Source organism: Tauraco erythrolophus, chromosome 12 (genome assembly GCF_009769465.1).
Source record: "Tauraco erythrolophus isolate bTauEry1 chromosome 12, bTauEry1.pri, whole genome shotgun sequence".
Taxonomy (NCBI): Eukaryota; Metazoa; Chordata; class Aves; order Musophagiformes; family Musophagidae; genus Tauraco; species Tauraco erythrolophus.
The window spans coordinates 13985991-14012661 of NC_141476.1; the positions used below are offsets into that span (position 1 = coordinate 13985991).

The window sequence follows — 26671 nt, forward strand, 5'->3', positions numbered from 1 at the left end:
AAACAGAAATCCAGAATTTGCATGTTTCCAGAAGTTAAAATAAAGTCTCTCGCATTCCATTTCAATGTTATCGTCATATACACACACACACACACATTTCATCACACGTACTCGTCACCATCTTCATCGCTGCCCTTTTTAAGCAGCTGTTTCAGATTTGGGGAATTCCTTTAACATCTCTAATCATAACTGTTCTTACTGCATATTAACACCATCAGCTTACTTGAATTCTGTTCCCATGCAATTAAAGAAAGTTTTACTATGTGGTGCCACCACCTCTGCCAGGCTTAAAAAAGCCCCTGGTTTTTCTTAAGTCTTACTTTGTATTTTCTTCAGCCACAGAAACTGTTCTGCACTTGGGGGGAAGGGGGGTGGTTGTGGCATATGTGTTTACTTACTAACTCTTGTAGGCTCACGAGTCCCTCACATTATCAGAATTGAGTTTAAAAATTACACTAGACATTACTGACTCCATGACTCTACAGTGAGTGACTGTGGCTGCATCTGTACAAGAGGAGCAGAGAGGTTTGGTCTCAATATTCCTTTGGAACATGCCACAGCACTTTCGCCCCTGTGGAGTGCAGCTTCTTCTCCATAAAAAACAAGATACAAGGACAACAGACCTCATCCAAACACTAAATCATGAGCTACTCTTGGATCCCTCAGAACAGATCAAGTATCAAATCGTGCAATACTCAAGACCTTTTAATCAACCTCTACCTGGAAATGTAACCATCTTAACATCAACGGGTTTTTTTCAAAGCCATGTTTCAGATGCCATACAGTAAGGAGTCAAGCTACCTTAAAACATACACTGTGACACTGCATTACCTTCTCTACCTTAAATTTCACTCAAAAACGGTCACTAGGTAAAAACAGGCCATGGAAAACATATCTAAACGTAACTGGACTTCACCATTTCTTCATCTTTATAACAAGTCAGAAAACAGTATGTGGCTCAATAAGGCAGAAAACAGCAAATTCCTGAATTACCTTGTCAACAGGACTTGGCAATGGAGCATGGATAACACTATAAAAATAAAATTTAAAAAGTGAACAAAAAGTGCAGAATAGCAGTTCAAAAATCCAGAAGATCCCTAGTATTGTGCATTTATTCAAGATGCTTTGTATTTTTAAGTTTATTCTTCAGATAAAAATGAAGAGTTAATATACAAACGTGCAAAACCAGTCAATAATATACTGAGTGAAGTTTTCAAAGTTACAGAACTATTTTCAAACTACTAATCGAAGGTCTATTCTAAAAACTGTCTTTACCAGCTTTTATTTCAGTAGATAAATAATATTTGACTTTAAAAAAAAAGATTTTTTAAGATTGAAATCAATTTACATGTACAAAGCAAGAGATATGAAAAGATGGTGGGTATACTTCTCTTATTCACAAATTCAACAAACTGAGTAAAATAACATTTGGTAACTTATGGAATTTTGTACATTTCCACTACAGCAAATGTTAAACTTGAACGTTTTCATCAGAACTGAAAATTTAACACCACGCATTTCTATTATTTCTTATTAGAACATGCAATAACATGGAAGATTTCCCACAAGAATTTATTTTGACTAATCTTTCCAGAAGGAAAGACACCCTAAAGCTTCATGCAAATATTTCTGGATACTAACAATAAAAAAAACCCTAAATAAATCATCAGAACCATACAATTGCTGAGGATGAAAGGTGATCAAAATTATATCATTTATAACTGGCACTTGGTTACTGCAAACTAAATATTTACTTTTTTTTTCCTACTACTTTTTGAAATTTTCTCCAGAATGTGCACGTATACACAAAAAAACTCTCAATATTCATCTGAGTTTCCAAACATTATTCCATCCAACATATTTTATAATTTTTTTTCTTCATGCCAGGCAAAGCTTTCTCTCATTGTGACACCAAACAACCAGACCACATTACTGTATTACTTATCGAATGAATATAAAGTGTTACATGTACACACACCATTAACCTCACTTCTGTAAAGTCTACATGTATTTAAAGGAGCAAAAATAATAATCCCAAATAGAAAAGAGGGAAGGAGAATGCTTATCTACTTTCTTTTTCCTATATTCTTCCATTTATAATACCCATTCCAGTACACTAAACCACAAACCGTCAGAAGAGCCCAACTGGATAAGAACTTATTCTTTTGTAGAAACTTTTTATTCTTTCATAGTTGTCTTAATTTCTAAAAGCAACAAGCAAATGAGATTCCTTTTTCATAACACCTGCAAAAGAACCGTGCTTTCAGTTACTTTCTTTGCATCATCACTGGAAAATAAAATGTTCCTATGCTGATCTGAAACACAATATCCATCAAATCCTCATTATACAGTAGTTTATATTTCGCTACACATGAATAGATACTCATTCTTACTCTGATCGCAATCGAGCTTCCATTCCATCTGGAAGAAACAGTTTGATTGTGGAGACTATACATCCGTGGGTAACTGAAAAGAAACAAATACTAAGTCACCATGATTTGTTACTATTTAATGATAAGTTCAATGGTTAATGTTATAGTAACCAAGCAAACTATCTTAAGAAACTCTGAGGCAGGCGGACAAGAGGAGGCACGAATGCCTTCAAGCACCAGTGCCCAGGTCTGCCTTCTTGGACCTCCTCTGGAGACAGGAAACGTTATTATTAGAAACTTGAAGAGGTTATGCCTGTGCACTCAGTCCTGGCTCTGAAGCAGTTAGTTTCAATTCTTCCAAACGCAGCAATACCTGTAAGATGTTTAAAAAGTTAACTGTATGTTTTGATCACAAAATGAGGAAAAAGGAACACATCTCACCTGCGCTACGTAATGGGAATGCAAAGGCGCAGACGAAATAATGAGCTACATTTTTGACAAGATTCCTATGAGCATATCCAGAGACTTAAAAGGTAACACATCCAATTTGTGTCACCAGACACTCACTTCAACATCTGGAACTTGCCAAGTGATTGTTATTTACAAACACAAGGATCAAAAAGGAAATGCAGAGGAAGAGTATAGGAACCACTGAGAAGTACATCCCCTTGGGACTGTGAGCAGCATCATTCAAGACAATACATCTCTATTTCCGTGTGCCTGTAGTACACGTCCACTGCACAGCCCTAGGCAAGTGGCTTCTCATTTCAGAAGGAGAAACCTTGCTGCTTCAGGACTAAATTAAAGATTCTTTGAACTCAAGAAAGATCCTTAGGAATAAGAAGGGCAAATGCAATATTTGATTCTTAAATCGAGTTCAAGCTCTCTTCACAATGATTTCCAAAGATGTTATTGATACCATTTTCAGTGATGCTACAAACAGTGAAGTTACATCTGTGGTTGCTTTTTTTTTCTCGTATGGTTCTATGATTTGGGAAATAAAAATTCTTTCCAGTTACATGGAAAGGTAGACAGACGTTGTTCCCAAAAATACTACCACAAGCTATATACCAATAAGTATATGGTCATCTATCATCTACCATTATACCTCAAGCACCCACCAACACACAAATAGCTGCTCTACTTTCATAGTTATTAACATCAGTAAAACAGTTAATCTGGCTTTGAAAAAAAAAGGACAATGGGTGTTTTAGGACAACGGCAGTACTCCAGGGACAAGTCTTTGAGGAAGCTACCTCAATAGAATCTAAAAATACAGGAGATATGATCCAACTAAACAGACTTCTTGTTAACCTTTATTCAGTGCTAAAAGCTAATGCTTTGGAGAAGTATCCTCTTGGCTACAGCACCTTGGTTTTTCAAGCTGACCCCGTGAAGTATTAACTTTACATGCCAGGAAAGAACAGCTAGGATGTCATTCTCAAAACAATTAATGCATGGGTATTGGGGTCTTTTTTGGCTTTAGACTTAGGTCTCCAGAATGCATAAATATGTTCTTGCAAAAAACAAAAAAATACATTAGCAATATTAGCTGTAGCACTCACAGAGCTTTCATAATGAAGAAACTTTCCTTTAAGGCATAAAGGGGAAATTAGTGATTTCAAGAAGAAAATATTAGGGTATCTGAAACTAAAGACCAGACAGCTTTACCTCTTGGTCACATATCAGGTGGGTCTGCTATGAGACTGTATAATTCCAAAGTTTTTCTATCAACACTTAGACTGAAAAAAAACAAAACCAAAAACAACTCCTAAAAGCTGCAGGAGCTTTATTTGTGAAAAAAAACTAAGAGATAAAGGGGATTTAGCAGAAGGTCTCAAATAGACAGTGACTGTGAAATTGTACCAAGCATAGGCTTATAAAATAAAAATAATTTAAAAAAAACACCAAACAAACCCAACCACCACACACTGTCATTTAGCTATTAGTTCATTATAATTGGAAGAGTAAAGAGAAAGCCTAAGGGAAAGGTAAAGCAACATATAAAGCATTATTACACTGACGACTGGACAGGAGAGTAGTAACTGTTTAAATTCAAGTCTACATTACTCCTTTTGGGGCAAGACAAGCAGCACAGCAATCTCTGGCTGCTAAACAGGACCGAGAAAATTCTTCTCCCACCGAAGCACACTGACTCCCTCCTCTCCCCACGGCCCGGCCGCCCCGCCGCGCACTCACCTCCCGGGCGGCCGCCCCGGCCCGGCCGCCCCCGCCGCGCAGCGCCCGCCGGCGCGGGGAGCGCAGCTGGGCGCCGCCAGGGGGCGCCCGCGAGAGGGAGCCCGGCGGCGCTGCCGGCCCGCCGCCTCACTCGCAGAGCGCCACAAATAAAGTCACAGAAAACCCTATTCCTGCTCGATTCGCTCTGCGAAACGTCAGCCGCGACCTCGCTGTGCCGTTCTGAAACACGTCACTGCCACACGCTTCGCGCACAACTCCACAAAACCCCCAGAGCCGCCCTGAACCCTGATGAGGTGCCGCGAAGGAGCATAGGAACGGGAATAAAGAAGCAATTTTTGCTTGTCTCGAGATTTGCTTCACGGAGAGATCACTTGCAAACGATGCTGACATTTTCACTTTCACTTGTTAACGCGACAACAGCAGCCGTGGCAATAACCGGAACAGCGCTAAGCAGCTGCCTCTCCGTCGCCTTCGGGAGCTCTGCCGCCTGACCCGCTGCCTGTGCCAGGCTGCCTCACCTGCACGGCCCTTCTCGGCACCCAGAGACAAGATGTTCTACAAGAAGAGCCCAAACCTGACGAGAAAAAAGTGTGTAAACTGTATCTGAACTAAATCATCTGGTATTATCTGACCCTATTTGAAAGCCTGCTGCTCCTTTCCACGCAGAGGAGTTGCCTCTTGGAATGCTCTGGCTCTGACTGGGAAATTTAGGAAGCACTAAAAGAATATAAACTGCACTAACACAAAGAAAAGCACAGTAAGATGATAAATAGGTAAGTACTGCATTAAGGGGAGGGAAACGAGCAGGCCTGTGTGCTTGCTAGTAATATAACGAGTGGACAAATAAGGAAGCGGGAGAGTTGGAAACATTTCTCAGGGGCCTGGTAATGACTTGAGCTCAGCAGCAGAAGAACATGGAGGAACCAGTGCTCGTATAAGATACCCTGAAAAATCACACACTGAACGTGCCACTATTTTAATGAACCAAATCAAGATCATATTTGCAAGGAAATGACTTCCTAAGACACAGCCTGAACAATAAAAGAAATGCATTCTAGCAATATTTACACAATTCAGAATTTACATAGGCACGTTAACTCTGCCTATCCTGTCATTGCCTTATAATGACACACAGCAAAATGCTGAAACGTCTTGTGCAAGTAAGCCATTATGTAAATACCAGAATGCAAAATAGCTTAAGAGAATCATTAGTTTAAAAACTACTTTCATGTCTGTTTCATTACTAGATAAGGTTAACAGTAACATCTAAGACTACTGAATCGAACCGGTGAAAAAACGTGTTCATAAGCATTCCAATTGCATTCACGGGTAAGCACTTCAACTGCAATGCAGCTGTTTCATGCCCCAGCATGATGATACAATCTTCATTCACTGCTTGGGGGAGCATGGAGAAGGAGGAAAGCAAACTTGTATGCTCTTCCTCATTAGCTAGCTCAACACATTCATGAGTAACATGAGTACAGCTCCTACAATCAAAGCTGGAGAAGAGGAAAAGGAAGGCTGCACAACCTGATCACTCATTACACAAACACCAGGTGGCTGAGATTGTGTTTTGTAGAACTAACATAAAACCGTTGGGAAGAACTACTACTGGCAAGAATTCCTGGCAAGAATTTGCTCACAATTAACTTTCCACAAGCTTTCACACAAACTAATTACAAACGATTGCTGATAAAAACAAGTGAACTCCAACTGACAACTAAATCTTAAAATAAAAATTGGTTTTGGTCTAAATGCACATGAAGACATTCAGCTTCTTTTAGCAAGGACAGCATCTTGTCAAATGAATATATTGTTCCAGGTTCATTAGATGCCATGTATTCCTTTGATTTATTCCATGTATACTGCAAGTATTCATAAATATTTGCAATCATTTCAGATGAAATAACATATGAAGTAACTCCCAGACAATTCCAAGTAGACATCCGGGAGTTCAATCCTTGCAACATCATTTTTGAAAAAAGCAAAACAATGATGTGACCTTCACTACAATGAACACTATTGCTCCAGAAGCTCTCAATGACAAAATACTCAGCCACTGCCATTGCTTAACAATGTTTTCTTTAAAGATGTATTAACTCATCTTCCTCTGATACGTCAGACTTTAAGAACTATAACCTACCTGGCTAAAACCAGACAGAATTCATGAGTAACAGACAGAGCAGGCTTCATCTTTTTCTTTTGCTCACTTAATGCCCTTTAAAAATTCTACTGTTGTACTATGTGTTGCTTTGTTGAGTTTTGGGGGGTTTGGTTGGGGAGGGTGGTGTTTGTTCGGGGGTTTTTGTTTGTTCGGTTGTTTTTTTAAAAAAATAATGTTACCATAAGCATTTAAATTTATCATTATTCTTTCATTTCCTTCTTTCCTAATATACCCCTCTCTAAGGATAAGCTCTACGAAAGTCTTGTTCAGAAAAGTAGTAAAGTGGAAGAGCAGTGATGGCAGTTTTGCCATTTTATTGCCAAATCTGTGTGTTACTGGATTAGGATTCTTCAGAACATGGCCAGAAGTTTGATGCTTACAGAAAGTAACAGACCCATTAGGTAACTTGAAAGTCTTGACAAGATAGATTACAATCTAATTTTGCATACAGACCAGTCTTTAGAAAGAAAAAGAAATGGCTCCTGAAAAACTACATAAATGCAAAAGAACAGAGACTGAGGCTGCATTTTTATTAACACAGATATATATATATAGCTATTACCATAATACAAAATCTCCTGAGTATGCATACAGGGAAGAGGACAGCAAGAAAACCAAATCTAACAAAAATCCCATCACCTCATTTTTCAGCTAGCAACTTTTCTCTATCCTCATTTTAAAGTACCTGCAGAAATCAAAATCAGTAGCAGTCACAGAAAGAAAAAAGTAGGTATTTCAACAAGAACTGAATTAGTCTGTTTTAAACATATGCTGAGTACTTTATCAAGAAATGAGGTTTCATATTTCTGCCACATTACTAACTGAAACTTTAGGGTTCATAAGCTTGAAAGAAAGGTAGTTACAAAACCAAGATTAATAAGCACAAAAAACCTCAACACAGCACTACACACACATGCCCATGTTGCACTTTTAAAACTGCTGTAAGTCAATTTGAGTGAGGCAATAGCTAAACGTGTGGACCCAGCTGCGCCTCCTTTTCTGGATCTGCATTTCCACTACACACTCTATCACCCGTTCAGCCACACAAGAAGGTGGGCCAGGGAAGCAAACCAGTCAAAATCTAACTGGGATTGGAATAGAGTCTGTGTTTTCAGCAGAGCAGTTTACTGTGTGGCCACAAGAATCACTGCCGGCACAAAGGAGGGAAGAAGTTACCAAAAAAACCCAAAACTATTTTCCTGCAACAGGAATACCATTTACTTTTAAAGAGCAGATTGTAATAAAGTGTTCTAAGTAAATACATTTGAAAAAAAAAAAAAAAAGATCCATACCCTTACCTTTCCGCGTGTTCTCCGTCACATCTACACCAAACTGGATGATGTCACCTGACATAATTTCACATGGTGGGCTTTCCTCAGATCCTCTACTCAGTCTCTGACTATTAATAAAGGTACCATTACTACTTTTAGTGTCTTGAAGATAGAACTGTAAAAACAAACAAAAAGAATAGTAACATATCTGGAAAAAAAAAAACAAACCAAGTATGATGTAACATAAGCTCCAGTAAAATTTTATTTGGTATAAAATACAGCTTGACCTCCCAATGTAGAAGAGGACAAAGGTATCAAACTCAAAACACCCTTCTCAGGATGCAACATCTTCATGTTATCAAGAAATTTGTATTTGATTTTTAGTTGTTTAACATATGATTGAATTCTAGCACATACACTACGCAAATAATTGCTACAAACTGTACTTAACCTACTGCCTACATGGAAAGGATCAGACATTGTTAGCAACACCACCTTTTGCCACACATATGTAAGAATTTATATTTATGTTAGTGTCTGTTTTGACTGGGACAGAGTTACTTTTTCTTTTGAGCAGCTAGAAGAGCTCTATGTTTTGGATTTAGTATGGGATTTGTTATGAGAAGAATGTTGATAGCGCACTGATGTTGATAGCTGGTGCTGAGACATCAAGGACCTTTCAGCTTCCCATGTTTTTGCCGTGCGGGGAGCACAGCCAGGACAGAGAGCTCACAACTCCTCTTATGATTTGAACTTAGACTTAAGATTGAGAGCCAAACTGGCCAATGTGGTATTCCATATCATACAATGTCATGCCCAGTCCAGTACACAGATGGGGGTTCAGCAGGAAGAAGGGCTCTGTTTCTTCCAAGTTCTCTGTCTCGCTCTTGCTCTCTTTTCAGGGCTCTCACTCACCCAGGATTGTGGTGTCAGGACTTAATCTGTTTCAGGATCACTCACTGGGACGGGACAGGCGTTGGTCACTGGGTGGTGAGCAATTTCATTATGCATCACTTGTTTGTATATATTATTAAATATATATTATTATTACATCATTATTACTTTTGATTTGATATTCTTATTATTAAATTGTTCTTATCTCTCCTCTCCTTTTCCCCTTTAATTCTCTTCCCCATTCCCCAAGGGTGGGGGAGGGTGAGTGAGCGGCTGTGTGGTTTTTAGTTACCAGCCGAGTTAAACCACTACAGTTGGTCAACACACAAAAACTCTAACTGCTGGTACATTTAAGGTACCAGTGTTCCATGACAGAAACACGCTATAGGGAACACCAGCACTGAGAGAATAAGGAAAAGTTTTGGCAGAAGGCAGAACTCAGGAATTGTAATACAAGACCATGGTGAAACAGGAAAAAAAAAATTAGGATGCTTTTACCTCTCAGCAATACTAGTTCACACCATTAAGTTAATCTCAGGATTGCAGCATCATCAAGAACCTTTGTAAATATCCACGTGTATAGTTAATTAAATTTTAATAGCAACTTATTGAATCTGAAACTGCTTATGACACAAGACTTCGAGTCAAAACTGCTGCATCTGAAAAGAGGTTACAAGTGAGTCACCTGGCAGAAGACCAGAGTCACTGGCTAAGACCTGATCAGGAGATGACATGAAAGAGAGGACTGGAATGTTACTAACCAGCCAGGTGTAACTACTGAAATGAGTCACTTGCAGTAGTTGAAGATGACAATAGTTCTTACAGGAACCTGATTAGATGGTAGAAATCCCTGGTTTCCTGCACTCAAAGAATCTCATCAAGTCCCAAAGCAAACATAAGGCTGGGGAAAGAGATGTTGCCTTCAGAGAAATTAATGCATTCCCATGTTTTTCCTATAACAGCAATTGACGACTTTTTTCAGGATTCCAAGCAAAATTTTCCATGTTTTTATTTGCCTCTATTATCGCACTTCTCAATACAAGTTGTATCTAGCTCAAAATCATAGTGTCGAAGGGAAAGGTGGATTTAAAATGGAGCAAGAGACCAGCACTAGGGCTCTTCAGATCTCATACTGGAAAGCAACGCAAAGCATATGGTATGTATCTTACATGCTCATCCTGAGTAGCACAAAGCAGTGCCCCCAACCTTAGAGCTTAAATGCCACTGTGTCCAGGAGGTGGGACTCAATATAGCCATCAAGGGGGATGCCAGCACAGGAAAGCTCAGCTAGGTGTGCGTACTGACAGAATGAAAAGCAGCACATGAAAGGTATTTTTTTTTTCCAACAGATATGCCTTTGATCTTAAATTGAAGAAAAAGAAAATAATAACCAGTCATATGTTCATAAAGGTGAAGGCAAACAAATTATGGATAGATCAAGAAAGTATGTCTGCATTCACTGCATTAACAATCAGACCCACCCTGCTCTAAATAATACTCTGTACATTAAGAAACACTATATATTATGTATAGTAATAGTATATAATACAGCTTTTGTAACAGTTATAGGTTTAAAAGCCAATCAAATTAATTAGCTTGTTAATTTACTAACCTGAAAGTACTGAACCCTCTCATGGTTCAGTGCAGAATATTTTTTTTTTACTTCCTGTTTGTTTTCAATTAGCGTTCTGCTCCATTTGAAAATGCTTCTGTTATGAAAAAAGTGAGTCACAAGCAAGGAGAAACATGCTTGTGATTATTTGTTTTCCCCACCCTTTTCTTTCCTATGCATAATATCTGCCTTTTATCCCTCCAACTTTTTGATTAATCACTGCCCCTTGTAAACACACTTCTGCAGAATCTGCAGATGGGGCACAGACAAGATAGCACAAGGAAATACAGGATGGCAAGCACAGGAAAGAAAGTGCAACAGAGCTCCAGCAACACAAAATTTACAAAATACCAGCAGACACAAAATTCAAACTGCAAAAAAAAAATCTCTAAATAAATGGCCACAGAAAATACACATTAAATTTAATATTAGTAAACTGATGTCCGTTTAACTACATGCTACCAAATTTCATTACATAAATTTTAGAAAAGTGATGCTCTTTAAGTCTTTACAAACAAGATTAAAATACTCGCCTCGTCCTACATCTAGTAAAGAAATAAGTAAAACCAGAAACACGTTAATAAGCTGATGTCTAAGTAGGAATGCACTGACTTGAAGACTTGGCAAGAAGGATTCAGTCATCTTGTCTTTAACGTAGCAACTGGTCAGCAACCCACAGCACTGGTCCCTTTCATGCAGCCAATTCAAATGTTATTTCCATACCAGTTTTCACTAGTTCAAATTATCTTCAAGGTCTATCGCTTCATCCCTTTTGTATCATTACTAAAAGTCATCTTTAGAAAACAAAATCAAGCACAAGCCCTGAAAGAAACACGTGTATACAATAGCTAGTATTTATGGTAGTTTATTTATACTGGTGTTTAATATACTTGTAATTATGCAGCATCTTTGGTGGGTTCTCCAATTCCCCAAACGACGCCTTTTACACAGCAGCTACGTGAGACAGTGCCTTCTGCGAAACCAGCACCATTTGCTCTTCCTGCTTTCCAGCGCAAAGCAACAAACTTCGGCAGCCGTGCCAGCTTAAAGAGCAACCATAAATCTTTCCTTCCCTGCCGCTCGTCGCCGAGTCGCACCACCAGCTCCCTCTTCACTTGTACTGGCTCAAGCGTTTGTTTAGTCACTGCAAACCAGTTTTGAGTGCTGATCCAAGTTACATGAGGAGATGCTTAAGCTGGTACTGCCAGAAAAAAGGGCAGTGTATACTGACCTAATTACACCTGCTTTTATTTATAATTCACACTTCCCTTCAGATCAAACTGAAGTCCCAGCCCTTCTGTGCCTCGTATTGACAACTATTCCAACTCGGAGTGGAGAGGATGGCTCATGAACATTCAAAACACCTCAGTTTTTGAGGACTGTTAAAGAATTATCACATCCTTAATTCAGAACACAACTATATATATGTATGATTTGAGTGGTAGCTTTCCCTCTGTCTTAAAATAGAAGGCAAGATACAACTATTTAAGAAACTCACTCTCCAGTACCGTAACACCTTCTCAGATAGAAAAAGAAATGCCAGCCCACATTTCCTCCTTAGTAATTTATGTTCTCATGATAGTTTGCACCTTCTCTCATTTATACCCCATTAACAAACTCAGTTAACTGCAGACAGCCTACCATGTTGCTTCCACAAAATTATGGAGACTTTAGAATAAAGTCAAACTTGCAGTTCATCAGTACGCTAAATCTTCTCCAGTATAGCCCATCTTCTTTAGAAACTGCATTAAGAAAGTTTTAAAAAAAATAGATTTGTTTCCATGTATTATGGAATTATGTATTAATTTTACAAATTTAGTATTCATTATATTTCAATTAACACTCAGTTTTGCAAACTGAAAAAAAACAACCTCCTCTGACCTGTGGTGTATAAGAATCTCAATCCATGCAAGTTCCATTGCTTTCTAGGCGAATGACTCAGAAGAGAACCACAACTTGCTAAATCACAGTGTACATTTTACTTTCATGCAGTTAGACAGCACTGCAGTTTTTCCCCTTGTAATGAATTCCTAATATTTCCTGATTAATAAATAGAAAAACTCTTCCATAGAGATCCCAGATTATAATACACTAAACTTATGTACATACAATATATGAATCCTAACTGACATTAGGAAGTTACAAAATCTCTGTGCTCCAGAAGGGCAGATTTTAACTTTACCTATGAGAAGTAGGTAGGTTTGTTTTCTTCAAAGAAATAAAAACAAGTAACAACAACAAAAAACATTTTACTTTAATCTTCCAAGAGTTAGGCTGAAGATAACTCCTTAGCCCGACATGCGAGAAAGTCATGAAGTGTTTTTTGTTTCCCAAGTCATATGCAGTTCTCACAGAATAAGACAATTCTGAAGGATTTCACTGAAGACAAAGAGTGGGCTCAGAGATGCACAGAAAATCTTGAAGAGAAAGCAGCACACTTTTTCAGTGGTTTGATTACCTGGATTTAATTACAGTACAACACAATGGTAGAACAAACAACTGACGAGCTTTTGTTTTAATATCTTACTACAAGACTTGCTTTCAGCACTGCTCTTTTCATCCTCATCTCGACGATACACAGCATCTCTTAGTACATAGCATTATTTCACTGAGGCTCAAACTAGAAATTTAACATGAAGTTCTAGAATTAGCCTAAAACATACCAAATGCATAACTGGAAATGAACTTTTAACGAACTTGTTAGTTTAACATTTTAGCTTTCTCAGAACAAAACTTAAATTTAAAAATAACAGCAGCGCATAATAATAAATCACACACTCAAAAGCCAAAGATATCAGAGATCTTGCTCTTGCAGAACTGTTCATTACAAGGTAAAGATGGAGAATAAGTGCTCCATATACAGAACAACACGGGGGGAAAGAAAAAATAAAAAACAATGTTTAAAGAGTAAATCCTCTATTAATATAGAGTTCTTGACTGTTTAAATAGTGTTTTTTCAAAAACTCTTACAGCCTAACTACCCCAAGTACAATACAACGAACAAAAGAACCTCAAGTCTCTTCTAGGGTAGAACTATACCAATACTGCAGTAAGGTAATAAAGAAAGAATAGTGATCAAGACAGACTCACATAACATTTGCTATCACTATGTATAGCCATCCTTTTCCATTTTAAGAGCACATTACTGCTACTCCATCTAACCCAGCTTGAAACTGCTGTTCAGGACAATTATGCTGAGAATTACAGGGAGGAAAATTACTGGAAAACTGAGACAGTTTGTCTGCAGAGATGTGAGATTCACTCCATGAAGAACAAAAAATTCTACATCTAAAAATGCAGATATAGACCACAGCATATATTTAAACATATTTCAGCCTTATTCCATAGTTGAATTAATAATTAAGTAAATAACAAGCACCAAAATGTAGGCCATTGCCTCTTTTACAGAAAGCCAATTATTAATATCTTTTATTTATTAGATATATTTTCACTGCCTAGACAACTAATGTAGAAAAAGAATCTCAGTTTCAGGACCTCCTAGTTTACCATTCTTTTCCTCATCTCTCATTTTCTATGTCAAAGAAGTATACCCAACTCCCACGTGCTTCAGAGCCCTGTTTTATAGGCTTTGAGGCATTAGTTTAAACCAGAAATATTTAATTTGTTAAATTCTGAACTATAGCCACTAAGGAGATGACAACTTCATTTTTGCCATGTTTCCTACCACAAAGGAACAGCAAGTCTGTCAACTAAAGCAGTTAAGCCATAAAATGCTGCAGTTAAGATGACAGATTCTTCCCCTACCCATGCTGCAAACTAAATGATCAATCATTAAACAATTAATTCTGGCATTACAAATGCACTTCCTGAGTACTAAAGCTAATACTCAACTGCAGCAAGTAAACGGAGATCTAAAAACTGGAATATTTGCCCTAGAGTAATACTTCAGTCCAAAATAACTGTGTGTGTTTACTTGTTTCACGCTGAGTATTCTACTAGGAGACAAAGTATACCGGCTTTACACAATCTGAATTGTGCACAAAGATGTTAAAACAACACATGATGGGGTCAAACCAATATGGCCAACATTTGTCACACTGCAGCCAGAAAGTTTTTTCTCCCATACAATTAAAAGGCCATTTTATCTTCCTTGAAGTGTTAACACTGAATATTTTCTCATTTTCGGAGCAGCACTTCTGCTAGCAGAGTACGCTGTACAAACCACACTGAATTCCAGGTCGCCCCTTTGGCTGTAAGAGGAGTTCAAATGCCAAATGATCTCCAGACCCAATTGATTGAGTTCCTCATTCTGGTCTGCTTAGACACATCCTAAATTCCTTTCCTCTCACTTGCCTAACTCCACCCACCTATCAAGGAAGTAGAAGTATTTGTCTTCATAAGCAAGCATAATTCACAGGGTGGGGTACATCAAGCAAAACTACTTTTCTATTTAGTCTTATATCTTGAACACACGGATCTAACAGCTCTTCGCTTGTTAAACACCAGCTTCTTCAACTTAGAAATAAAACTACTGCACTAACTTTCGAGTTCTTAGCAAATCTCCTTTTAAAAATTATTCTAGGTACCAGAGGCAGGCACAGGCTGTGCAACTAAGAGTGACCAACTGTGAAGGGATTTTCCAGTCAGATGGAACAAACTGAAGGAGTGGCAGACAGCTCTCCAGAGACCGTAAGTACTGAAGGTCCCCAGAGAGAAGCACAACTTGCTAGTAGCTTTCAGTAACTTCTTTGGAAAACAAACTTAACCACTCTTTCCAGGCAGTAAAGAAATAAAAGAGAAGAAGCAAACCTTTGTTGACATATCACTGGACAAAATACTCTAAACTTGCAACTGAAAATTTAAGCCTAATCAAGATCCAGCTATTCTGCTGAAAAAGGTTAAAACCCTCAGCTACTGCCAGGAATTCAGTACTATCCTTCCAAATCTGTCAGTAGCTCCGAGGGGCAGGAGGGAGAGGACAGCGGGGAATATGCATTTCTGCTGACCAAGTTGTTCCATGTCTGTTTACACCTTGAAGTTTTGTTGACTGTACTGCCAGGACAACCCTGCTGGTTGCTCATACCTGTTGTCAAGCAAAATAAACTGTGGCAGTAAAAGCAGTTTTGTGCCAGCATAACTGAGTCTGGGTATAAACAGAGTTGAGCCTTTTCTGGGTGTCTTTGAAGTGCTGTAAAGTATTAATCCCTGTGCCGCTTGCTTCGGCCTGATGGCTCAAGGCTTTGAAGTTCACTACAAGCCCTGTTCACTCAGCTTGACTGTCCTCTGAGCGAACTCAGCAGACCCTGCCTGAAAAGGACGCAGGGGCTATGATGGGGAAGGGAAGACGTGTTCGATTCGTGGGGAGGAGGAGGAACTACCTTAGGTAGAGGGGCATGCCGGACACCGAGAGGCACTAACAGCTTAAACTGCACAAAACATACATTGGCCTGCAACCTTGAGTTGCTCTAGTATGTTCCTCGGTAGCAAAATGTCACCTTCCTCAACAAAACAGAGCAAACATTTCCAGGTGTGTTGTACCTGCAAACATTTCAGCACAGAACTTTCTTTTGACTACCACATCGCAATGCTTATTTTAACTGTTCTACAGTTATCGGAGTTCTACAGATACACCCATCAGAGTTTTAAATTATGGCATATTAAAAGCATTCGCAAAAAAGAAAAACATGACAGCATGCTTGCAGTTAATACCATCTCCTACCTGTTGTGCCCATTGGGTAAAATCATTTACTTTCTAAACCACTACTCAAACCCCACATTTGCCAGTAGTTGTAACTGAACTTGCTGTTCTGAAAGTGAAAAGTTCAGGACTCAAGGTTGCTATTAGTCAATAGCTCTATACTACTTTTCAATAGTTGTAGTTATCCGCATATTCTACTTTACATCATGAAAATTCAGAAACACGATATCAGACATTTAATTTAAAAGGATTTTTTAAATTTGTATTAGGAAGTGATCACTATTAACAGAAAGGCTACTAAAAAGATTAAGCGATACTTTTTAATTGTTCAGTTTTAGCGCAAGCTACGTGGAGCTTAAGATTTATTATCAAATAAAATTCTCAAGCAGTATCATTGCCTTTTTCAAGGTAATTCATATTAAACAGATTTGCAGAAGATGGCTAAAAGTTTAAGTTTAGGACCTCAAACTGTATTACAATCCAAGTTCTCTGGTTTAAAACAAAAGCAAAAACCCATCCTCACAATTTAGCGGATTTATATGTAAGAATGAGGATTAAGATCTCTACCACTTGACTCCAAAAGTTTGCTGTAATTATGTATTGCTGCCTTCAACTTCAAACCCTAGGTCCACACATCTTTCACAATCACTATACCATTCAAGACAGGTCTTTGACTCACATATGTTAATGGACAAAGGCAATGAGGCAGCTGAACCCACCCACCATCCTAGTTACCAGCTCCTTACCCATCACAGAAAACAGCAAAGTTGGCTTGATAACAGGGACAGCTGAACAACTCCATGTAGTTTCAGAATTCCTACTGTTTTCAGTTTCCTTTATTTGGTCAGTATATAACAATGACTGGGCTAAAAATGAGCATGCTTTAGAAGCTGGTTCCTGAGCCATACACTCAAATCTCACGCAGCAGCCCTGAAGAAGAGAACTGCAGAGAGCAGGCTACATTTACAACATCAACCATCTGATTTCTTTCAATTGCTGTATGTCAGAATAGTTGTAAGACCTTAAAGTACATTTTACAACCAGAATTTGGAGCTTTCTGTGTTAGGAGATAGCTGTTTGAAGTCAGAGTAAATTAAGAAATCCATGATGACCTGCATTATCTTTGCTTTCATAAAATGTAGGTTAACAAACTGCATTACAATTCCTGGAACCCCCAACACCCCGATGATCAGTGCAGAACTGTACAAACATCACTAACCCACTTTCATATTTATTTACTTTAGCTCTAAAAGGAACCACCAACACTCCAAACACCCTAGAATAACAAAACTTCTGGAAAAAATACAGTAGTATTATGGTGACAGTAATTTATATGGAAAAAATTCTTTCATATGAGATGATCATCATACGATACCAACATTAAAGTAACATTTTATTATACTGGAAGCAGTGCTTTTGCTCTATGATTGTGCACTCATCCAAAACTGCACAAAAGGTGTCAGAGTCCTGTTTTGTTTGTGTTTTTTTTTGTTGTTTGTTTGTGGTGGGTTTTTTGTTTGTCTGTTTTACAAAAAATCCTGGCACCAAACAAAATGAATAGAAACATTATCCCAAAGGATAGTTCCCATTGCGAATCTGTTTGCCCTCATCCTCTCTGGCAGAACTGGTGGCATTCAAGTAACCTCACAAACTATCTTTTCTAGAAGCAACAATTTGTAACCTAATTTGACAGTTGTGAAATTAATTCTTCCCAATAATCCCATTTTGTAATTACAAAATGCAGTAAAACACCCAGTCACAGAAGAAAAAGTCCTAATCACCCTGTATTATGCAGTAACACCTCATTCCTCAAAATTCTGTAATAAGTATATTCACATAGAAGGTTCATGCAGAAGGATGTAACCTGAAGCAATCCTAGGCACAGTACACAATATTCATTCCTCTTACTTAATAAAGGTTTCTGTGGAAAGAGGTGTGGAATAAGGTAGTTCAAAAAGGTAAAAGTTACTCATGAGCGCTGACCTATCCATAGATTATTCAAATAATCCAGAAACGCACTCACTGTCAAAAGGAGCAGGATGACAAGATAAGATGTTTTACCACAAAATGTAACAACACCAAACAAAAATAGATTTCTCTCCACATCAATGTCACTAGTTTTGATGGAAAAGGCTATTTTTAAAAAGAAGAGATCTAGAGGAAGAGTTCTCATTTACAATTAATTTGGTTTATATATAGCTGACTGACTTACCACAGTGAGACATCTGTCACCATAGTTACTAATTACTACTCTTTAGAATACCTCTTTTACTTAACTTTTGTCCTCACACTTCACAAGAATTCCTGAAACCCAGCCTTCTCCTATAAATGCTGGATGGTTTCAGGACAAGTAGAAAAATTTGATATTTATTCTCTTCACAGCTGAGCCAAAGTCTGTCCCTTCACATACTCCATGCTTTAAAACTTCCTTTTGTAAATAAATCACAAAGTAGACTAAGGACAGTAGCAGCCTCAGAAAAGGAGATACAACTCCATTCTGAAAATAGACAAAACAGAAAAGTTTCCTACAAAAACATCCCCCAACTCAGTAATAACTATATAGTTTTCTTGAGGAAAACAAAAAAATTATTTGAATTTTCAGCCTACATAAAAGTTCTCAAGTACAATTTCAATTCTATGTGAAATTCTCATCCTGAAGATGCTGAGAGATTTTTAAGGTATATTGCTGCTTTAAATGCTAAATTAAAATATATTAACAATAAAGTGCAATCAAGCGAAAGATTCCTGAGAAATGATTACTCACACATGGTCCCAAGATGCTCAAAAATTGACTCATTAGAATACAAAACTAATATAATGTAGAGACTTATTTTGTATTGCTGTTGTCATAGATGACAATAACTTACACAACATCCAGAGACTTGGAAAAAAGTTTTCCTGCTCCATATTAAAAACTTGACTAGTGTGCAAACTGGATAAAAAAGGTTTCTAGAAGGATATTGTCACAAATAAGTTGTTCTGCTCTGTTTCATTAAGGAAGCTCAGTCTCTTGTTACACAAGACATTTATAGAGCTATGGATCATGTATCGCTGTAATACCAGTGATTACTTTGTGTAATTTACATCCACTTCTATCACTACATCAAACATTTACCCTGGGGAAAATATACGGACAAGGTGACTTTCTGAGGTTTTGCTTAATGTTACTATGTTCTCTATATTAATCAATTACAGAAATATACTGCAATTTAATATGGCTTTAAAATAAAGAAATGCCTTAATAGGCCATTACCCAGAAATACAGGCTTCTTCAGGATAATCACTTAAGATAATAACTTCTAAGTGTAAAATATTGCCGAAACTCTCATCAATCCTGATGCCCTTACATGAATACTTTCCTCCAAAACTAGACTGAAAGCTAAATAGTATTGCTTACTGTAATAAGTTTAATGAGAGCTTGGCAACATGACATACTCGAACTTTGCAATAATGAAAGTAAACTTTATCTTGAACTGTACAAAGTCCCAAAGGCTGTATTTGCAGGATGCATGTATCAAGATAAAAAAAATGAAGAATCATGAGCTCTGCAAAGAGCAGGTTCCCATAGAGAACTATAACTTCTTTTCAAATGTATGTTCCTAAAGTTTTTCCATTTATCAATGCAATTTACTTTTACCTTCAAACGGCAAAAGCACCTGTACTATTATTCTGCACTAGGGAAAAACGCTAAGAATTCATAGAACTAAAATTTTTATTCTTAAATTCACATTCAAAAAGAAGTGGTTAAATTTGATAGCAACGTTCTTTGACACACTTTATAAAGTGCAAGATCAAAATAAACTGTGGTCTTGTCTCTGACTATAGCAATGAAAAGCATGATATAAAAAAGGAGATGTGTCATCTTTGGACATAGCTTTGCCCTAATTTAAGACCAGAGGTAAGGTATAAATCTCTCCTGGTCTTTAGATGTTAAGAGATTGACCTTATTAAAACTTTGAATAAATAATAACTAAACCCAAAGATCTACAACACCTACTAAACACTAAATTGTTTTAGTGAGAAAACATTGGAGAATAGACAGAATTGACAGAAAAAGCAGAAGACAAATGAAAACCAAATGTTTTTTTAAAAAGGAAATCTTGAAATACTATCAGGATCTGGCACAATAAATACTCTGAACAAAAATCCAACACTAACATTATCCATTGTTTCTGCTTCCTCAAAAATACTGAATTAATGAGATAACTTTTTGCTAATCAGTCAGTTAACTGAAGTCGAAACTTGCCTTAAGAAATTTGCATTATTCAATTTGTATCAGCAAACAATTACATTTTTCATTTGCAAGCAAATTGGAGAAAAACCACAAGAGAAGCCAGGATTACCAGATACTCCACCAGGTGAAGAGCCAGAAGAGAAGATTTACTTATATGAAAGCAAAAGTAGGGCACAGCTCATTAGTTTATCAGGAAACTCCAACTCTCAACCATACTCGCAGACATTTCAAGGCAGGCGCAGCACTGCAAAAACTGCTTCACAGTCTTGCTACACACTGCTAAGTTTCTCCAGTTAGTTAATCATTACATCAAAGCTTCTCTACTCCTTGCAAAGAATCTCTTCTCACCTGTTCGCTTTTCAACTGTAGGGTGAATAAGGGGAGAAGTTGTTGGAACTATTTCAATCTTTCCTCATTTCTGCTCCTTCCACACAAGGTACTGCGTTTATCTACTAGCATTAATTCCATACTACTGCTGTTTCATGACAGAAAACTCCCAGTGATCACACATTCAGATAAAGAAAAAAAACACATCACATTTCACAAACACCTCCAAATTCAAAAGGGGTTTGGTATCATCACAGTAACACTACATAACAACATTAAAGATATCCTGAAAAATTTATGAAGAAGTTGTCTCCCTTCCTTTTAGCAAGGGGCGTGTTCCATTTGAAAGGACTTTTCTAATGCAACTGCAGTTATTTATTTTTTTTAAACAAACATCTACAGCAGACCTAGTTAATTCATCTCTCCTTTGCACAAAGCAAAGATTTCTTGCTTTCTGACATCATCTGCTCCTGAAATACTTAGTTACACATGACAGGTATCACAAGGAAAATAACGTTCAGCACACTTCTAAACTATAGTTAAAATGACCGTTCTGAGGATAAGCTTAATGTTACGGTGATATAAATTCAATGCAGCCAGTAAAGATGCAGAAGTACAAGTCTTAACTCAAAAGAGCTGTGTAAGTACAAACGACACTGTACTAATTTTAATCGTGTCAAACTAGATATTTTTGTAACAGGTCCAAACCACAAAGAGAACCAAAATACAGCGTAGTGAGAGCTCACTGCATGATTCCTCATACTGAAAACAAGGGGTCACCAGAGCAACACGGTCCTCCACATTTTTCTGAAGTCTTCTCTGCATCAAGTAAGGACCAAAACTTTTTTTTTTTTTAAAATGCTACATTTAATTTCTTTCCATTCTGTGTTTTCAACTTCAGCATTCCACACAGAGAGCAAAGGCAATTAACTGGAAACCAGACACTGTCAGAGAAGGGTGCGGCTCTATCCAAAGATGGAAAATTCATTTTCCAGCACAGAGGAGAAATTTGACAATTGGGAGTTTAATATTTGTACTCAAGGCACTGCCAAGCCATACCTCCAACAAAGTGAGAGCTAAAATAGTTTGGGAGGAGGCTGTATTTATTTGTAAATCACTCTTGGGTCAAGACTCTCAAAGCAAGCAGTAAATGAAGGCTAGTAATCATGAACAAAGGCAGATTATTCTGGTGTTCCTTTCACATGAACAATTTAACAATATAAAAAGATGCTTTTTTTTTTTTAATCTTAAGGAAGGAAATACCTATAGCATGCATCCACATACTGAGATGAGTCTGCTAGCAATGTGAGAGATTGTATGAGTTGATTTTTGATAGGTAATCTGAGAGAGTATTAGTCAGCCAGTTCTTTAGCTGTGTCCTACTGGCTTCAGAGCAAGGGGCAGGTGCTGCAGCCCTCTCACCAGTTCCTAACATCAGAACAATCCCAGCAGACACAGAGGAATGGGCAGAACACAGATAAGATGTTCAAGGATGTGGTAATTACAATTTCAAACACAGTGACTCATGATTCATACTGGTCTTAGTCGAGGGCAAAAATCTCATTCACGGTACCTTGGGTTTACAGATTAAAAGGTTTGCTAACGTGGCAAAACTTGCCAATGTAATTATTCCAGAACAGCTTTCCAACAGACAAAAGTATTTCCATGTCTTGTTTTCTAGCTGTTTTCCATCATATCAACAAAGTCATCAGGGACATTATACTGGTAACACTGTGTCCGTGAATTTTATTCTTCAAACAAGCCAAAAAAACCAAACCTGGATGCCTTTTAAAATATCTTTGTCAATAAAAATGTACTTAAAACACATGATAAGTGCCTATGACCAATCTGCCAGCGGGCAGGAGGAGCAGGGGGAAGGGAATTGCAAAGTACTGCTGGCAATCTCTCACCCTTTCAGCTGTAAAGCCTGAGACAGTAGTCATCCACACCTCTCAGAAATACATTACCAAGTCTTGCAATGTTTTGGACTAAATGTGCTGTATTTCCCTCTAAAACAAGGAAAACATTTTTCAAAGTACAAGAACCACCTCTTTCTAGCACCAGTGGTTCTATGTTGGCAGCGTAAGAAGAAATACTCTTCATCATAAATCTTACAAAGGGAAATTGATATTTTAATTCTTTGAACAGCCATCAAGTCATTTTCCAACTGGCAGATCCTCCGAGACAGGAAAACCAGAGACACCTCTAACCATCGATATGCAGATTTCAGGTCACTGTCTAATTGACAGAACACAATATAACACTTTTCTTACCAAGATGATATCCATTTTTAATGGCTAGGAACATACAATGCAATTTTCCACAGTTCACCTCCTAAAAGCAGCGATACTAAGTTGCTGATACTACGTACACTGAATCCCTTAGGTCATTCTTTGTACTTCAGTATCATCATCAGAAAAGTTATTTCCATTTCCTCATTGAATCCCTTCCCTAAGCATGAAAATGCCTTTTCTTTTTACTATTTAAACCTGAACTGCAAACACTAGAGGGCAACATAATTATACACACTCTCACCCAGATTTGGTAAAGCAAACCAATTCAGTTAAAAAAAGTACATATCAGAAATTAAAGTTGAAGGTGGTTTTTTTTTTTTAATACTGAAATTCCCATTAATTATAGTATGCATACTGTGTGTTGTCTAAACTACTAATTCCATCTTTAGAGTCTAGAACCTCATACACAAACTACTTTTAAGCTACAACATCCACATTAACAATTCTCCTACTTCTCAGATTTTAAAATTAGGTTTCTCGACTTCAATGTTCCTGCTACTGAAATTATGCAAGTTACTGAAATTCTACCCAGAATAAGCCAGTATGTGTAAAAATCAGAATGCTGTCAAAGCCCTTTCACATTAAACATAGAAACTGAACTTCCTAATCGATGGTAAAAAATATCTAGCTAGAAATCAGCCATATGTTGCAAAAGAACTAGAATTAACATGCAATTTTTTTCCATGTCTAATCGGCAGTTCAAAAACACTGCTCTTCTGAGAGCAGTTAGGGTTTTTCTTTACAGAGATAGCACTTTCTTGCAATGTGTTCTTGACGTTTAACTTAATCAGTTCTGCTACAATTCATTATCTAGGCTCTTAGAAGAACAAAAGAGAAAGTCCAGAAACTAAAGCAAACCAGGAGAATGAGTCATTTACTAAAAGAACAAAAACAATCGGCAGAAGGATATGCACTGGTAACTCAAAGCAAAAACATGTAAAGAATTATTTCAAAATCCATAGTCCAAACAGAACTCAGAAGAAAGCTCAGCAGGCTTAGTTTCTCCAGCCATTAAAAGCAATAATGACATTTACTAGGAGTGGCAATGCACTGGTACTGTGCATCAAATCAGTCCCGTCTTCTGCAGGAATAAACAAAATCTGTACCATGTATCACCAAAACAGATGAACCCTCAAGTTAAGTTCCATACATTTCAAACTGCACTCCCAGCACAGACACAGCCTTCCCACAAAAAAACATGCTTGCTGTTAAGTAATAAACTGTGACATACCAAGAGGTTTGTCATCCAAGCTTAAATTTAATATGGTTGTAGACAAGACTATGCTTTGATTAAAGAAAAATCAGAGAGACTTTTATGCTACCTATAATTACTCTAGTATTAGTATGAAGTTTTAATAAACTTTAATTAGGATTAGATGCTATCCATAGCTTGTTTCAAAGGAAAATAGGTTGGGCCACTGGGAATTGGCAGCATTACGAGCAACATAGTTAAATACAAATTCAAGGGAAATATGCGTGTGTCCCCATTGCTTCTTTCATCTAAACTTTTTTGGAAAATAGTTATCTTCTGCAGCCAAGCAGCAGACTGAGGTCCTATGCAAATACCAGGCATATCAAACCCTATAGATGATGCAGGTTGACCCAACATTTCATTAGATTATTACAGCTTTACATTATTTCAACCCTGTCACTTAAAAAAAAAAAAAATCAACCAAATTTGTGATGCTTGCTAGAACAATTTTACAGAAGTGTTTATCACTCGAAACATGGAAAAACTCTTCAAAGTCTGCCCAGTCTTAAAACAATTAAGATGCTATTGTTACAATTAAAACAGAATAAGAAATTTATATATAGATCCATTACAGCTCTCCTGATTGCTTATACACAGATCCATGTGAATATCCAGTGAAGCTACATAATCTAGAAGATACAGGTAACAAGTAAAGGGTAAGACCCTCTTACATGAAAGTATCTTTTCGCACTGCTCCTGTTAGTAGGTAGGTCTGTCTACCATGGACTTCAAAAGAAGGAAATAAGTCCTTCTACTTGATCTTAAAATTACCTCCTTCCTCTGCTGCCACCTGACAGTAGCTTCTAGGGGTTGAAGAAGCAGCTGTATTTTAGATATTCTTAAATGAGAGACTCTGGCAGTTCCTGGAAAGTAACGTACACACAACCTCAGTCTTCACAAATCTCTTTGGCTTTACAGGATAGCACATTCCTCAACAGCACTCAGTATCTCCCATCTAAGATTTGAGGGAGATGTCAGGAGTCAGCTCTCTGCTTCCTCCTCTATGTATTTTAACCATCTTTCATCCCAACAAGTTCCTTCTTTCACACCAGGCCTATGCCGTGGAGCAGTAACATTTCACCATAGACTCAAACTGCAGAAAAGACATACTGTGCAGTGCATACAGCTGTTCTACTCTCTCAAACATCTGCTGTAAGAGTTGCACCACAGCACATCCCCAGCTTCCTCCCTGTTATTATGCTCTGGTTTCTTTGGGAAAACAAACAAACAAACAACTGGACGTGTGGATGAGTTGAGTGTAGACTGGTCCCCTCCCATCACGCACCTGCCACGTGCAAAGCACATAAGCAAGTAGAAACACACCACAGAATACCCTGTACTACAGGTTCAATCTTCAACGGAACGTACCTTAAAACCAAAAGGGTGCTGTATTTGTGTTTATATCCTGAAATGCATCATTTAATTCTTAACAAGTTCTCATGGGATAAATGAACTGTATTTTTACTATATTTGTTTATTTCAGGGCTTGCTTTTCTCTCAGGGCTTGCTTTTCTCTCTTAAAATTAGGTACAAGTCTGATGAAAAAAACCCAAACCCATTCTGTTAACCAAGGTCCCTCACCCAGTTAAAGTGCACACTTCACACTTGTTTCAAAACTGGACAACTTGAGCTTATCCACCTACTGACTGCACAAACCGGATGGCCTGACAACTTCCAGACTCAGCAGCTGAATGCTTCTAGACTCCCAATACCATGCACTTGACCAGCGCCAACGAGAGCAAATTCAAAGCACGACCCACTCGACCAGCAACCACCTCAGCAGCGTTCGCCTCCTCTGTTTCTCAACAGTTTTATAACCTCGGTGTTTCTTAACAGGCACGTCGGGAACGCTGATGTTTTCTTCACTTCCCTTTGAAAGTTTTAGCTTGAAAATTTAAATACCAGAAACAGTAAACTAGTAAACAAAAATCTGTAAACCACACGAATAGCTCAGAGTAACAAAGTAGAGGAGAAAAATCCCAAGACAACTCACACAGGTATTTCCCAAAAGAAAGAAAAATGTTAGGCATTTCAAACCAACTGAACTTAACCCTTTATTCCTAGCTATTCTACCAATATCTAAATTATTTTGTATAAATAATATATTGACCTTGTATAAATTATTTTTGTATAAAATAATTTATAAACATAAATTGTTATAATATCACAACGTCTCTGGATTTTATCAGTCATTCATATTTACAATAACTAATGTGCAAATTATTAATCCAGTTTTCACTACTTTAAGAGAAAACTATAATCATTTACGCAAAGCAAGACACTCAACAGTAATATTCTATGATAAGCTACAACAGAAGTATTCTTGCACTGGCCTTATGATAGAATGCAATACATTTAGTTCTTTGTCAGTTAGATAGTAAAATTACAACACT

The 26671-nt window shown here is 37.6% G+C and overlaps 1 protein-coding gene across 25 annotated transcripts in view; it reads right to left on the reverse strand.

The window, feature by feature from the left end:
• The window catches only part of SLMAP (sarcolemma associated protein), an 85363-nt gene that overhangs the window by 41439 nt on the left and 17253 nt on the right, over positions 1 to 26671 (reverse strand). For 13 of the 25 annotated variants that reach the window (XM_086619105.1, XM_086619127.1, XM_086619119.1 and 10 more), the window contains exons 2-4: positions 8034 to 8181; positions 2394 to 2466; positions 994 to 1030 (exon numbers count right to left, since the gene is read on the reverse strand). In XM_086619105.1, coding sequence (XP_086475231.1) covers positions 994 to 1030; positions 2394 to 2466; positions 8034 to 8181 — 258 coding nt within the window. Of the gene's footprint in view, positions 1 to 993; positions 1031 to 2393; positions 2467 to 8027; positions 8182 to 26671 lie in introns of all 25 variants that reach the window. The other 12 variants (XM_086619130.1, XM_086619126.1, XM_086619117.1 and 9 more) reach the window with 1 other exon arrangement.